General features: G+C 39.3%; 1 protein-coding gene across 3 annotated transcripts in view; it reads left to right on the top strand.

The window, feature by feature from the left end:
* Positions 1-11,019, top strand: part of LOC146516816 (multiple PDZ domain protein) — a 44,522-nt gene extending 33,503 nt beyond the window's left edge. For 2 of the 3 annotated variants that reach the window (XM_085164408.1, XM_085164405.1), the window contains 14 exons: positions 825-917; positions 1,451-1,525; positions 1,617-1,970; positions 2,210-2,293; positions 4,426-4,619; positions 5,343-5,490; positions 5,582-5,653; positions 5,785-5,908; positions 6,033-6,073; positions 6,326-6,448; positions 7,188-7,292; positions 8,961-9,064; positions 9,247-9,370; positions 9,998-11,019. In XM_085164408.1, coding sequence (XP_085020534.1) covers positions 825-917; positions 1,451-1,525; positions 1,617-1,970; positions 2,210-2,293; positions 4,426-4,619; positions 5,343-5,490; positions 5,582-5,653; positions 5,785-5,908; positions 6,033-6,073; positions 6,326-6,448; positions 7,188-7,292; positions 8,961-9,064; positions 9,247-9,370; positions 9,998-10,144 — 1,788 coding nt within the window. In that variant the 3' untranslated portion in view covers positions 10,145-11,019. The remainder of the gene's footprint in view (positions 1-824; positions 918-1,450; positions 1,526-1,616; positions 1,971-2,209; positions 2,294-4,425; positions 4,620-5,342; positions 5,491-5,581; positions 5,654-5,784; positions 5,909-6,032; positions 6,074-6,325; positions 6,449-7,187; positions 7,293-8,960; positions 9,065-9,246; positions 9,371-9,997) is intronic. The other variant, XM_085164407.1, reaches the window with a different exon arrangement.
* Positions 11,020-14,716: the final 3,697 nt, after the last annotated feature.

The following is a 14,716-nucleotide window of genomic DNA, read 5'->3' as shown; positions in this document are numbered from 1 at the left end:
TTGTGTATCAAAGGCAGCCTGATAGCAGGTACTTTTGTATCAAAATCTTGATAGATAGACGAGTATCTGTGTAATTGTACAAAATGAACAACATGTAACTTTAATCACAAAAACACATTTTGCAGACGTGCTGTTATTGGTTTCACTAGTCTCATATTTCCATCTCCGTACCAATATTCGCCTCCATCCATCTCTCATACCCAATAGTACTGCCATCCTCTAACTCCCTTCTCAAGTTCATTCATAAACTTCAACTGGTTCAGAATTCTGCCACTTGGAGCATCACCAGACCTCCCTGCATTAGTCATGTCACGCCTGTCCTTCAGCAGCTTCATTGGCTCCCGGTTAAATGTCGTATTGATTTCAAGATTCCGCTCCTCACCTTTAAGGCAATCCTTAACCTCCCTCTGCAGTACCTCTCTGAACTCCTCACTGTCCCTTCTGCCCTTTTGACTACACTGGGATCTACAACCTTCAGTTTCTTTGCTCCTCGCCTCTGGAATCCCCTCCCACCAGACATCTGTAACACTGACTCTCTTAACACTTTCAAATCCCATCTTAAGTGTGCCGGTTTAGCAAATTTGGATGAGCAGGCGACCACATGCTGCATTGCTGAGAGCGGCTGGCCCGGGTTCGAGTCCGACCCTTTTCCTCTGGTTTCCTGTCACTCTTCACTGTCTGTCTAATAAAGCCAAAAAATCCCATCTTAAAGCACACCTCTTAAAACTGGCACAGTCATTTTTTACATATGAGTATTATTATTCGTTTTTGATAAGAGGTAAGTATTTAAGTTTGTTTTCTTACATAGTTGCTTCTCATTCCAGGATTATGCAGGTCTTGGCCTTTGCTTGGAAGAGGACAACTATAAGGGAGGACTGGTGGTCACGTCCCTGATCCAGCACGGCACTGCCAGCAAGGTATGACATCGTCAACAAGATCATATGCCCGTATATCATCTATACTATTTATAAGTATCTATACTATATAAGCCTTTTAAGTAATTTAATCATTTTCCGTTTTCTTTTTGGTTCTCTCTGAGCAAATCTACTCTGTAATTTTTAAATTAATAAAAATGCTGTTATTAATAAATATGTATTATTCCTGTTTTACCCACAAAAAGTAGAATCGATTGAAATTTTGCCCTTCACCAGGGCAGAACTCGTCTCATAACATATTTGAATTATAAAGGCTTTGTACAAGTCTGATGTGATGGTTCTGCCATCTTGGCATTATGAATATTATGTGAAACAGATGATGGTTGCCATTTTTTCAAGTGATGTCATCATGTACTAATACGTCTTCATGTCCGGCCTAAGGGAACAGTTATTCATATATTTGTCCAGAAGGTGTGCTTGATTTTTAATCACACTCCCCCACCATCTTTCTTCTACACACTCACTTTCATACATTTTGCTTATCTTACATATTTTATTCATGCCTCTTTATGCAGGATGGCAGGATAAAGGTTGGAGACAGAATCGCAGCAGTGGGTGATGAACCCGTGGCTGGACTGTCAGTGAAAAAGGTGCAAGCACACATGCGGGCTGTGAAATATATGCTCTTCAAGGTCAAGTTGATTTAATGATTTATGACTCAGCTGTCTTTTTTGTATTCAGGTGTCCAGTTTGATTCTCAAACACCGGGTCACTGTCAAGCTCTCCATCAACCGTTCCAAGAGTCTCTCCTCCTCCTCCTCCTCTTCTTCTCTTCCTCCCCCTACATCACTCTCCAGTCCCCGCTCACTCACTCCAGTGTCCTCTCTAAGCCTTCCTGTCGCCTCCTCCTCCTCTTCGTCTCTAAAACCCATGCAGACCTCTCCAGTGGAACGGTCTGATTGGCCAGGATCAGCTCCCACAACTTCCGACCCTGTCAGCTGTCCAATTGTTTCAGGAAAGGAAACTACCATAGAGATTTATAAAGGAAACGTAGGCCTGGGTCTCAGCATTGTAGGTGGATGTGACACTCTGCTGGTGAGAAGAGCTAAATGATTTTTAACATAAAGATTTCGTTATTCATTATTTGTCCTTGTGACATGAAGGTGACTTTATATAATTTTTATTTATGTTTGCAAATAAAAAATCCACAGATGGAAGCAAAGTTTGTACTCGAATTAGGCCAAAAAGTTGTGCATTTGTTTGTTTGTTTGTTGTTTCAATATTCATTTGTGGAGTTGTGTAATGATGGAAGTGGTTTCTGGTTTTTACACCAGGGGGCAGTAATAATCCATGAAGTGAACGATGGAGGAGCAGCACAGAGAGATGGTAGACTGCAGGCTGGAGATCAGATATTAGAGGTATAGCAGTGATACATGTGCACACAAACACCAGAACAAACAGCAGTGCATGTGAATAAGTTATTTCAAACCACACAGCATTTATTTTTATTTCTGTTGTTTGTTTTTGCAATATTTTTCAGTATGAAGAACGCAGCCGTGATGCATCTGTGTTCTTATTTATTTATGCACTATTTTTTTCCAATTCAGAAACTAATTTTTTCGGAACTCAAACTCAGATTGCGCTGCCAGATATAACAGAATCAAGCTTCAGTTTATAGTGAAAACCAGAAAGTCACAGAAATGAAACAAACAAACAAAGAAAACCTGAAAAAAAAATCTGCCTTAAAAATTGTTTACTCACATGATTTAAAAAGGGGTTTTAAGGTTTACTGCTGGTTACAAGCTCAAAAACCTGTTTTTATAGAAAATGTGGTTCCCAGGAGTTAAAAATAAAGACCTATCCTCAGGGTTTTATTCACACTTTTGTCCACTACTTTTTGCTCCTTATCTAAATGAAACTGGGCTGTGATGCTTTTACACTAATAATACCATCTTGGATGCTACTGATCCCCCTAAAACCTTCTCCAGGGGACTGCTTTCAGTCACTTCAGAATATCAGTCTTTAATTTGAAGTTTGTACTAAACTCCAAAATGAAAAAAAAATATATATATACAAATGTTAGAGAACAGATTGTCCTACAAAACACATGAACATCTTGCTCAAAAACTGGATTCTGGATAAATTAGATTCTTATACCACTACACTACCTACTATTTAAAAAACAAACAAACCAAAAAACAGACAAATGATGATATTCAGTGTGCAGCATATTGTGCACGAATAACTATAAAGATCACATCTATGCAAAGATATTTAACATCTTTGCTGTTGTTTAGAGGTCATTTTTCTGATAACAGCTCATTGGAGAGATCATCACACAAACACTGAATTGGAAAGCTGGCTTCCAGCACTGTACGCATCACTACTAAACAAACTGCAGTATGACTCGAGAAACACTTACAGAGATACTTGTTGAACTGAGAGACTGTAAAGCTCTGGTAGCTTCTGTCATCTCTCCTAGTTAAATAGAGCAAATAAAATAAATAAATACAAAATTCTAATAATAATTGTCTATTTATCTAACCACTTATCCAAATTAGAATTTGCAGAGAGGCTTGAGCCGGTCTCAGCTGTCATAGAATTGAAGCGTTAGTACACAGAGGATAAGCAGAATTTCTCCAGGCAACTTCAGGGATACGAAGTGCATATTAAAGGTATACGTTTTTACCTGGGCACATCACCATGGCTGCAGGCCTAACCTGCTACGGTTTAGGTTATGTTCACGATAAAGTCACCGCCAAGAAAATAGTGTCAGCATTCCTGGAATTTCCATGTAGACTAACAAGCATTGCAGTCTTTATTTCTATGCAGCTTTATTCCTCCTTCCAATTTTACATCAATTTTATTGTTATATAAAGATTAATATATGATACTAAAACAGAGCACCTGGAGCATTTGTATTTTTATAACCATACGCTATAATAATATCTGTAATCCATCAGATTTGCTCGTGATTTAATGATAGAGCTATCATACTGATACATCTGTTCACTTACATAATTGGCATTTTTTCTGCATTCTTTTCAGTTTCAAATAGTCTAGACATTAAAGCACACATATTCACGAAGTGTTTTTAATGATGCACTTCTATTCAGTGCTTTTTCTCACACACACTAACACTGTAATGAGTGCAGCAGCTCTGTTGCTTTCAGTCTGTATTGTGTGTTTTATCTTACTATGTAAAATCAGTTGCTTTTCTACCAGCAGACTCTTCGATATTTCTGATTGGTAAGTGAAGCTGCGTAAGGAAAAGGAAGCTGCTAGAAATAGAAAAACAACCACACACTCTCATCTCCACACTTACAGATAATTACGCAATCACCAGTTAATTTAACAATCATTTCTGAACTGTGAGAGAGAAACTGACATAGATACAAATGCCACACCTCAGACCTTCTTTCTGTCAGTGTTAACTACTGTACAGCCTGATTTGTATCCACTGACAGACTTGTTCCTGTACTTCCTGAACAAACAGAATGTATTTTCATGCATCTGTTCCCCTGTTTCTCTCACTGTCACTGTCTTCTAGGTAAATGGCATAGATATGCGGCAGGCCAGTCATGACGAAGCTATTGCCGTGCTACGGCTCACCACCCAGCGTGTCCAGCTGTGCGTCTTCAGGCACCAGGAGTCCTACAGGGAGGAGGACCTGTGGGATGTGTTCAGCCTGGAGCTGAGGCCTCGTCCTGGAGAAGGACTGGGCTTCACTACTGTGGGGAAGAGGTACAGTCAGGATGCTTTTATCAAGTTAGAAACCTCCAACTTGGTATGTTCACAGCAGGTTTGAGCCTGTGTTATCTAACACTGTGCTTTCAAGTACAACAAAGACAAAATCAAATTTTGTTCAGAACCATCGTGTTCGCAACCTAGGTGATGTCACCTGCTGAAAGAGCCTGAAGTCTAAGAGGCTGATGAAGTTGTTAATATATGGGCTTCAAATATAACATATGGCAAGTGGGAGTACTTCTCCTCGCAACTTCTGAAGATGAGAAATAGGTTAAAAATAAATAAATGTGATTAGTCTTGTTGCCTATTTTTAACACAATTTTATTCTTAATCAACTTTTGTTTGTAAGCTGTAGTTAGGCTGGTTAGTTAGTTTAAATTGCAGAATACCCGTTCCTTTTAAATATAATTCCGAAAATTATATTCTAAAAAAACAAAAAAAACCTTTATAGACCCTACTAGATTGACTGTTTTCATGGCAAACTCCTTTGACATGTTCTGTAACTACTTCACAGATCTCTCCAGCGTTCGATAATTACCATAAAGGTTAGATAGGGTCTCACTGCAAAGAAGTCGCAAGACGCATCATTTTCCAAAGAGCTCGGGTGCCAATTTTCTCGCAGCTTTATGTTTTTGCACAATCAGGTGTGACATTATGCAAAACAGCCGGTGCACAGGTCACATTATTTATAAGCTTTTGACCTCTGTTTTCTTCCAACAGTAATGACACTGGCATCTTTGTGTCAGATATCATCAGAGGAGGTGTAGCAGATTCGGATGGCAGGTTGTTGCTAGGTGACCAGATTCTGTCAATCAATGGGGAAGACGTGCGTGCGGCATCACAGGAGCGCGCACACACGCTTCTGCAGGTCTGCCGTATTCACAGTTTATAAACAGATGCACATAGGTAGGCATTTTTATGGCCGCGTCATTATGTGAGATGTGTCACTTTGCTCTCAGAGTTGCAGTGGAGGAGTCCACCTGGAGGTGGCTCGTTTTAAAGCCGGGGTGCAGTACACACTGCGGAGTCAGGTAAACTGTTTCTCTTGCCTACGTATTTCTTTAGTGATATGATTCCTAGTGAAATTATAGTTCAGTCTGTAGTTTGTAGGTCAACTATTGCGTTTATACACTATTTTAACAATATTACTCTGTGAACGTAGGAGTACCTTAAGTTGTGTTTTATCCAGAGCGAAGACTCTGACTGCTCCACACTTACACCCTCAAGTGTATGCGATGGTTCTTTTGGCCACCAGAGGGAGACAGATAACAAAATAGAGAGCTACAGTGAGTGTCAACTAAGTTCTCGAGTATTGTCTGAGTTACAATGTTGAGTCCAACAATTTGCTTTGAATGGAAAATATACTCTTGCATCTTTTTATCCATAGTTATGTGTCATTCTCTTCTCCAGCATTCAAAGACTCTGACATCAGAAAAGTGATATTAAAAAAGGTAAAACACTCTTATAGTAATAAAAGCAATGTCTTTTTTGACTCCATACTGTGCTGGAGAAACTGAGTAGTGATAATTTAACTTATTTTTAGAAGTTACAAATTAGTATAAATTAGTTATATACTGAAAACAACCTGCTTCCTGACTGGATATCATGCTCCTGTAACGTTGGGTGTTTATTTTTTGTTCGAATCTGCCATTTGGAAAGGTTGCAAATGTGTGTGTTTGTGTGTCTGTGCGCTATCACTCCAGGGTCCATACGACTCCTTGGGCATCAGCGTAGCTGGAGGAGTGGGCAGTCCCCATGGCAACCTTCCTCTTTTTATTGCTACCATGGATACCAATGGACTTGCTGCCAAAACACAGAAATTACAGGTGGGGAGTGACCATGTATATACACCAGTGCGTGCATGCATGTGTGTCTCATGTGTGCTTCACATTATGACTAGTCGCATGTGGACTGGGCCTTAAATAAGGAAAATTGCACTTTCTTACTCTTACTGTGTCCCTTAGAGGCTGGAACATCTGCAAAAAGCTGTAAACTTAGACTCTCTGGTATGCATTAATAAATTTAAGGGAATCATAAAAAATAAGGTGAAGGAGGCACAAGATGCCTTTTTCTTAAGAGGTGACTGTTGTTTTACTGTGTATTCTTCTGTAATCGCAGAGTGCAGGAGACATTTAGAATCTGAAGAGGCCGTTTTTCCTGGTTAACTAAAGGTTACCAAAATGAAGTTTTCCAACACTGAGACAAATATATGGACTGCCTTGACTGTGTTACATGTTTATTGGAATAGAGGTCGATATTTTTACACCATTTTCTTCCTGAAATACATCTCATAAAACAAATATAAAGGTTGGAATAGATCGGGATGCAAGGGGCAGAGGACATAAATGTTTCTCCATGATCAAATTACAGATACATGTAACATAAAATGCATTTTAGACATAAATATTGAAAATGGAGTGACATACCAAAATTAAACCTTTATAAAATCCCAAAGAAAAAAGATAGGGACAGAAAAGAAAAGGAGACTTTGTAGGCAAAAAGGAAAAGGGGGGATAGTGTCAAGTCTAGGACAAACGTGTTTGTGTTTGTGTGTGCATCATCTAGACGGGAGACAGGATCCTCAGTATCAATGATGTTTCCACTGAGGGAATGACTCATGCCCATGCTGAAGCCTTGCTCAAGAACACCACTGGAACCATCATTTTGCAGGTACTGTCACAGTGAGACATCCAGTAACTGATATGTAATGCCTGTAAAGGCAGTAAGTTTCTGTGCGATAACGTCAGCAGGTTTTAGTTCTGTTTTGTGAGAGAAACACAGTAATGGTTCACAGCCAGCTCCCCGTAGGGCTTTTTATCTTCTTCCATATTTCCCCAAGACATAGTTTTACATACAGACAACTAAAAAAAAGAAGTCTTTAACAAAAAAGGAGGCCCTTCATTATCAGGATTTTGCACAGTCAGTGTATGTTAATTTCAAGACAACAGTGTTTATGACATTGATTTCACACCATCTCCTCTAAAAAGACTTCTGCTGTAAGGGAAAAAACTATATTTGTATCTATGGAAGCGCATGCTGCTTGTTTTTGGCAAGTATTTTGTCTTTAAAATAAACATCAAAAGTTTTTAGACTTGTATCACTCCTACTAAGTAGGAATATGGTAATATTTGGATGTGCATAAGACCGCTCTTGCATCAATAAGATATTTGATCATTGTCCAACTATAGAAATATTAACTTTTTGCAGAAATCCTGATTAATCTGTTGTTAGCACAACTTCTTCTGGATAAATTTGCAATGCATCAGTTTTGCAGATTTGTTTGAGAAGCTTGTATTTTTAGTAGTCATGCATCATGAATCGCTGTGCGGCAGGCAGGAGTTGGACCCAAAATGCAGACACTCAGGCACGAGGTTTAAACACAAAGAACCCAGTTTTATTTGCTGGCAGGAGAAAGGCAGACAAAGTAAACTAAACTGGAAACTCAAACTAAACTCACAAGGGAGACACAGGGAGATCCACACAGCAAGAGGGACGACGCGACACTGACTCAGAGAAACATGGGGTTTAAATACACTGGGAAGTAACGAGGGGAATGAGACACAGAAGGAGAGCACAGCTGGGGGAAATCAGAACTGACGAGACAGGGAGCAAAGTAGGATACACTCACATGAGACACAGACCTTCAAAGTAAAACAGGAAGACGCAAACTAGACTAGGGGAGACAGAGCAACTAAGAAACACAGACAATACCAACAACAAAGAGACACAGAGGGGAGCTACTAAATACTCAGAGAACTAAACAGAATACAAGAAAACCAAACAAAGACACTACACTAAAGAATAAGCTGGGACAACAAAGTGAACTAAGAACATAATACAAAAAACTCAGAGGCACAAGAAACTCAAAACACTGGGTCACTGACCCAGGACCGTGACAACATGTACTATACACTAGCTCAAATGTTACACATGTTCCGTTATAATGACTTCTCCTGTGTTGGTTTCATTGTTCTTTCATTGTCTTTTATTGAAGTGAAACTGGCACCTCATGTAGAGTGGTCTGCCAGATTGCCTACTCAGCACAAATAGGCATTTTCAAAGTGATGCTCTGCATACTCCTAAAAGGAAGCTGTGAAGAAAAGCACTCCTGTCTTGCTGATGTCAGTCAGGAGAAACTCACTGTTCTCCAGAGTAATCGCATAAAATAATGAGATATATTTTTAATTACATGTTACTGTCACTATTTGTAGATGTTATGCTATTCCTTGGATTCAGGCTGTCCTGCTTACTTTGGTCTCTTCGTGTAGTCCTAAATGGCTAAAACCTTTACACTTTGCACTCATAACATGCTGTTTGTGTGGATCAATGTTTGTCTAGGTGGCAGCAGCTTCTCAGGGATGCAGCACACAGGGTAACAGCGATGTGCGCGCATGGTCATTAGGCCAGCCGAGCAGGCTGCCCTGCTTTCACAACAGCCTCTGGTAAGAAGTGGTTCGGCTAACAGTGTCATTTCATTGTTCTTCTCTCCACTTTAATTAATGAATAAAGACAAAAGCAGGCCTCAAACTTTACTAAACAGTTGGTGCAACACTTATTTTTAAATGCATGCACATCGGCGCGCTCAGAAGCCAACATCCATTGTTTCGCATCGTATTCTTTACAGCACTCGCATGTATAAGACCATCACTCTGGAGAGAGGCTCCTCAGGTCTCGGCTTCAGCATTGTAGGAGGTTTTGGCAGCCCTCACGGAGACCTGCCTATCTACATCAAAACTGTCTTTGACAAGGTGAGAAAGCATCTGCTAGGTCTCCTTTTGTTGTGAAAACCGAAGAGTTTTAATGTTAGGGAAGACAGTTTAGCAGCAGTCTATATGTCACTCACTGAGTCACTCCCTCACATCTTCTTATAGCGTTTTCTCTGTTCAAAACAAAACTTTCTCAGATCATCAGCAATTCAGGTAAAAAAGCAGGGAGCAGGCAGTTTCACCATGTGTGGTTTCACTTTATATGCGTTGTTGTTTTGTGACTACCTATGTAAGCCACATAAGATTCTTGTGTGGTTTTAAGTTATAGTGCCTTTTTTGTAATTCAACACCAAAAATAGCAATTTGTCCCGAACTGCAATGCTCAATGTAAGAAACAAAGCAAAAAAGGCCACAGTTATAACTTGTTAAATAGCTTTTGTTTTGTAACAGGTGGTAAACTCTTAGTGCCATGCTGTAGTAAACTGCATTATGTCAGTTTTTGCATGATAGCTTTCCTTTGTTTTGTTTCTTGATTCTATTTCTGAGCATCTGTTGCGACCAATTCCTTTGTGATCATTACAAACATTCATTTAATCTCACATTCATTCTCTTCTAACATATGTGTTGCCATATTAGTGTTTAAAAGCTCTTGTTGACTTTGTACTTCAGGGTGCAGCCATTGAGGATGGCAGGCTAAAACGTGGCGATCAGATAATTGCTGTTAATGGACACTGCCTGGAAGGTGTGACCCACGCTGAAGCTGTGGACATTCTGAAAAAGACCAAAGGAACTGTCGTCCTCACCGTGCTCTCATGAGACAACTGCACACTGTACCTCAATTTAATGACATCTTCCTGAAACAACTCTGGAGGGCTGTGGTTGTTTCCTATAAAGCTGTAGAGTGATTCTCCTCTTGTAGAGGGCACTCTACATGTCAAAACAAGGCATATGATTATAAGAAGAGTATTTATTTTAAGTCTAAATTAAATTGCATTTAATTTGTGAACTCTACCTCCAACTGCAAACACAGCTTTGTTGTATTTACACTCAGTATTTAAAAATATAGCAGAGCATGTCCAGTTAAATCCAGTTAAGGAGCCGGGTATTGGGCCTCCGTCTTGGGCTTTGGGGATTGGATGCCTGAGTCCAGTCTGACCACTAAGCTCAGTCATTCTGGAGGGACTCAGAGTAGAGACGCTACTCCTCCAGTCCAGAAAGCCTAGAATGCCCTCTAGGTGGTGCTTTTTGTGGCATGTCTAACTGGCAGGAGACCCCCAGGGTGGACGCAGGACACACTAGAGAGATTTTATGCCTCAGGTGGCTTAGGAAAGCCCCAACAAGAGCTGGAGAAGGAAATAGCTAAGAAGCACCTGAGACCCTGACCCAGATGAGTGGAAGAAAATGGTTGGATGGAGAGTTTAGCATTGTTGTGCATTATTTTTCACGTAAACACACTCATCAATACGTTACGTGTTCATACTGATATATATAATTGAAGCCTCAAATGACAACAGCCTAGTGCTGGATTTTGATTATTACTTTAACAAACAAACAACTCCCAAGACTCAAAATATGCCAACTGCTTCTGCCAATCTTTTGTATGGCAATAGGATGTCTGCTTTGAAAGACTGTTGTACTTTTCTTTTCATTGTTGTGTTCAAATAATTAAAAATGTGTCATGATTTCATGAATATTGAATGTCTTAAGTGGCATGTCGATAATTAGCAATGATAACCACCTTATGTTAAACGGGACAGAGAATAGGAAAAAATGCATTTTGCTGCATCTGTTAGAAGCAGCTGCTGAGTATCGACTGTTATTTACCAGTGTAGTATTAATCAGTGTTTTCATAGTCTTCAACTTTAGCAGCTGTTTTTTTTAGGACTTGATTGTTGATGTTAATAGTTCAGTGTGAAATTAGACACCGTCTTCGTTTTATATAAATTTATTTACCTGACTTCACACGGCTGTGATACTTATTTTTCCGTCGCTGTAATTAATTTAATTAAGAAGTCTCTTCACACTTACATACACACATGGATGCACACACTCGTTTTCATATCTTAGTGAGGACATCTAATTGACATAATGTTTTCCCTAGCTGCTTACCCTAACCCTAACCATCATTTGTATTGGTCCTCACAAAGATATATAAACATGGTACACACGCACTGGTATTGTGTAACCAAATGTTCTGTAAGTGATCTTATTAAATGTTATTTGTTAAAGTTTTGTATCCAAAACCTTTTGAAGTTTAGGACCTTGTGTTTCTGTTTTTCTTACCTTCTGATTTTAAGGATGAGGTTTTTTTTCATCTTCTTTATTAATGAATACCAACAAGTTATATTTTGTGATTTCTCTCACCGAGTAGGATAAACCTTTTTTTTTTTTCAGTTTTCAAATTTCACACATGCACACCACCAGTATCTGAGAAAAGCTCTGAACTGTTAAACAAGTACAACTGAGCTGAAAGTCACATTTTTAATGGATAGAAGAAGCAAGAGTCTTCTTTTTTCTTTATTTTATGTTATTTTTTTGCAGATTTTTTTTGCATGTTTCCAAACCAGTGAACTGAATTTCGCCTTGGAGGTGTTTTCCTGTAGCTGTTATGCTCTTTGTCTTTATCCCTCTCTCGCACTTTTTCTCCACCTTTGTCTGCCATGAGTACATATGCGGCATCACTCACGTTTAGTCAAGGTGACAGGATGAAGTGCCTGTCGTGCTTGGAATGACAGGCAGCTCTGAATTACGGAGGAGTCGTGAGGAGAGGAGAGAAGAAGGGGGATGAGCTAGATTAGAGAAAAGGCAACATTTTATAGAAGGCTGAGAAGATCAGTCTAAAGTTTGGACAAAGACGTTTTAAACCTGAGGTCCGACAATCACAGAGGAAGAGGAAACCTGTGACTTTTTTTTAAAGGAAAATCCTCAGTACTTTCACTTTAATTACCAGAGTTACTGGTGACAACTTGATAAACAATACATTTGCACACAAATGTCTCATTTAGGAAATAGGAGGCATCTAGGGAGATCCTGTCTGGAGCCTCGGCATTAATCAAAGCCATCTGTTCACATTGCAAGCTTTATTGAAACCCAGCCATCGCGGTCTGCTTTATCCTTCTCCAGATGAACAATTGCTTCCCTGCTGGCCCGAGGAGAAATGGAGAAACGGTGTAATGCTTTTTTTTCTCCTTTTTTTTTTGCATTTCACTTGGATCTTTGCTGTAATATAAGAAAGATAAACATCCTATTTGGTATTTTTTTCACATCCACAAACATTTGACCCCTGTGGATTTCCAGTTCCATACAAATAACTGACAGAGAAGCAGATGAAATGACATCTATTTTTCTTCTTTTTTTCATTAAGAGGAAGCAAAAGGACTTATCTGCCGGGTTTTTTTTTTTTGGTGTTCTTTTTTTTTTTTTTTTCAAAATCAGCCTCAAATTTCATGACAAACATTTTTAAGGGGAAGAGGTCCAGCCACAGGGAACGGGACTTTTTTTCCTACCCTTAATCATACACCATGTAGCACAGTAACTTCTTTGGCTGCAGAAACTGCAATGCATTTTTTTCTGCAGATGACTTTCATGAGAGCATGCTTGAAAGGCACTAATGAGCCTCTCTCTCTGGAGGATAGCAGTGGCCAAATGATTGTTCTATGTGTGACTGTCACATCGATCCATATTCATAAACATAGGGGACCGTGTCTTTTTGCTGTCAGTGTAACCTGGTGATACAGAAAGTACAGCCAACTGATGATGGGTCCAAAAAGTCTTCTTCTCCATCCTTTCCCATGAGGTCCTTTTTCAAGATATCAGCATGCACTGCAAAAATACCGGTCCTTTGAAATTCACTCCAGTCAGTGCTGAGTGTTAAAATCTTGATTCCCATAAAGCAAGATGTCCCAAAATATCCCAAAAGGAAGAGTTAGGTGCCACTAAGTCCACGTCATTCCCATCAAATGAGCGAATGAGCTGGACTGAGTTGGCATTTGGCACACAGACACAAAAAAGCGTGCACGGTGGTGTGGCTTATATTCAGTGACATAGCCTAGAGCAAGAAATAGTTAGACCTCATCATGAAACAGCAGGCAAACACTGGATGACGTCATCCGATTATGAGTTTGAAAACCGACCGAACAATGCTAATGAATAATGCTATTAATTTTACATGCGGCTATACACATCTGTACTTGGATTAATTTAGCAATACATTAATTTAGCAATAAATTAATCCAGAAATAAAGTAAATTTCAAGTGATGAAAGTTCCGTAGTCTACTGTGTAGTTTTTACAGAAATCTTTTTAACGCTTATTCAATAAACCACTGAATTTCTCACGGTTCACAAAAGCTTATTTCTGAAAATTTTGTTAGATACTCTGAATAAAAAAAAAAAAACATGTCCGTTTTTAAATGTCCGTTGATCACCCTCGGCTTAAAAATCCTCAAATTTGGGGACACTGTGGTTAAGTAAGTGTTTGTTTTGGGGTGGGGAGTTTCTGCTGAAAATGCAGCTTCACATCAGAAAGATCAGACAGCATCTCCACCCTCCATCTCCATGACGCCCTTGCTGTAGGTACGAGCTTGAAGACTTGCTGTAAGGCTCCAAAGCTGCAACGTAGGATCCTAAATTGTGCATAAGGTGCGCCTTCGTGGTAATTAGGCATGCAGTGACAGGTGGCCGCCTTTTGTGACAGACAGGACAGGATTATTTATTTATTCAAGGCAAACGATATTATGTATGTAAAACTACACACACACAAAAAAGCCAAAGTTATAAAAAATAAAAGTAATAAATCTGTGCCAAAAGGGCAAACTAGTCTTACAACTCGAAGGTACCAGCTTATAGGTGTGGACAGTGTAGCAGTTTTATGGTGTCATGAACATTTAAAATTCCACGGTGTGCTTAAAGTCATATTAAGTTTAGTCTTTGATATTCCCTACATGCAGTTTAAAAAAATTAGGATACGAGTGTAAATGAAGAAAAAAAACAGATTTCCTCCTTTCGCAGTAATCCTTTAGATCCACTTGAGGGCGGTACATCTGCTGTTTTGAACACATGGAAATTTGCATGGGCTTGATTTGAGAAGTAAGATTACGTCTAAGTGGTGTGATTTGCCAGTTGGCCTGAGGCTTGAGATAAGCAAATTTATGCCTGCGGCAAAAAGGCCTGCAATGGTGTTTTCATAAAATACTGCTTGTTCACACAAAAACAGAGTGAGTTAAAAGTTTAAAAAAATGAAAAGGAATAGAAGCATATTCCTATAGAAAGACATCATTTCATCTGCACGGATAAACATATATTTGTCAGCTGAAAATGGGCAGCGAGGTGGAGTCGCAAAATATTGTAGCTCTGACATGTAGCTTTGGAAGGTTCAGTCCCAGTAGCTG

The sequence above is a fragment of the Neolamprologus multifasciatus genome, chromosome 6, assembly GCF_963576455.1.
Source record: "Neolamprologus multifasciatus chromosome 6, fNeoMul1.2, whole genome shotgun sequence".
In the NCBI taxonomy this organism is placed as follows: domain Eukaryota; kingdom Metazoa; phylum Chordata; class Actinopteri; order Cichliformes; family Cichlidae; genus Neolamprologus; species Neolamprologus multifasciatus.
Note: the sequence above shows the minus strand (reverse complement) of the source record. Positions and strands in the feature narration are given on the sequence as shown.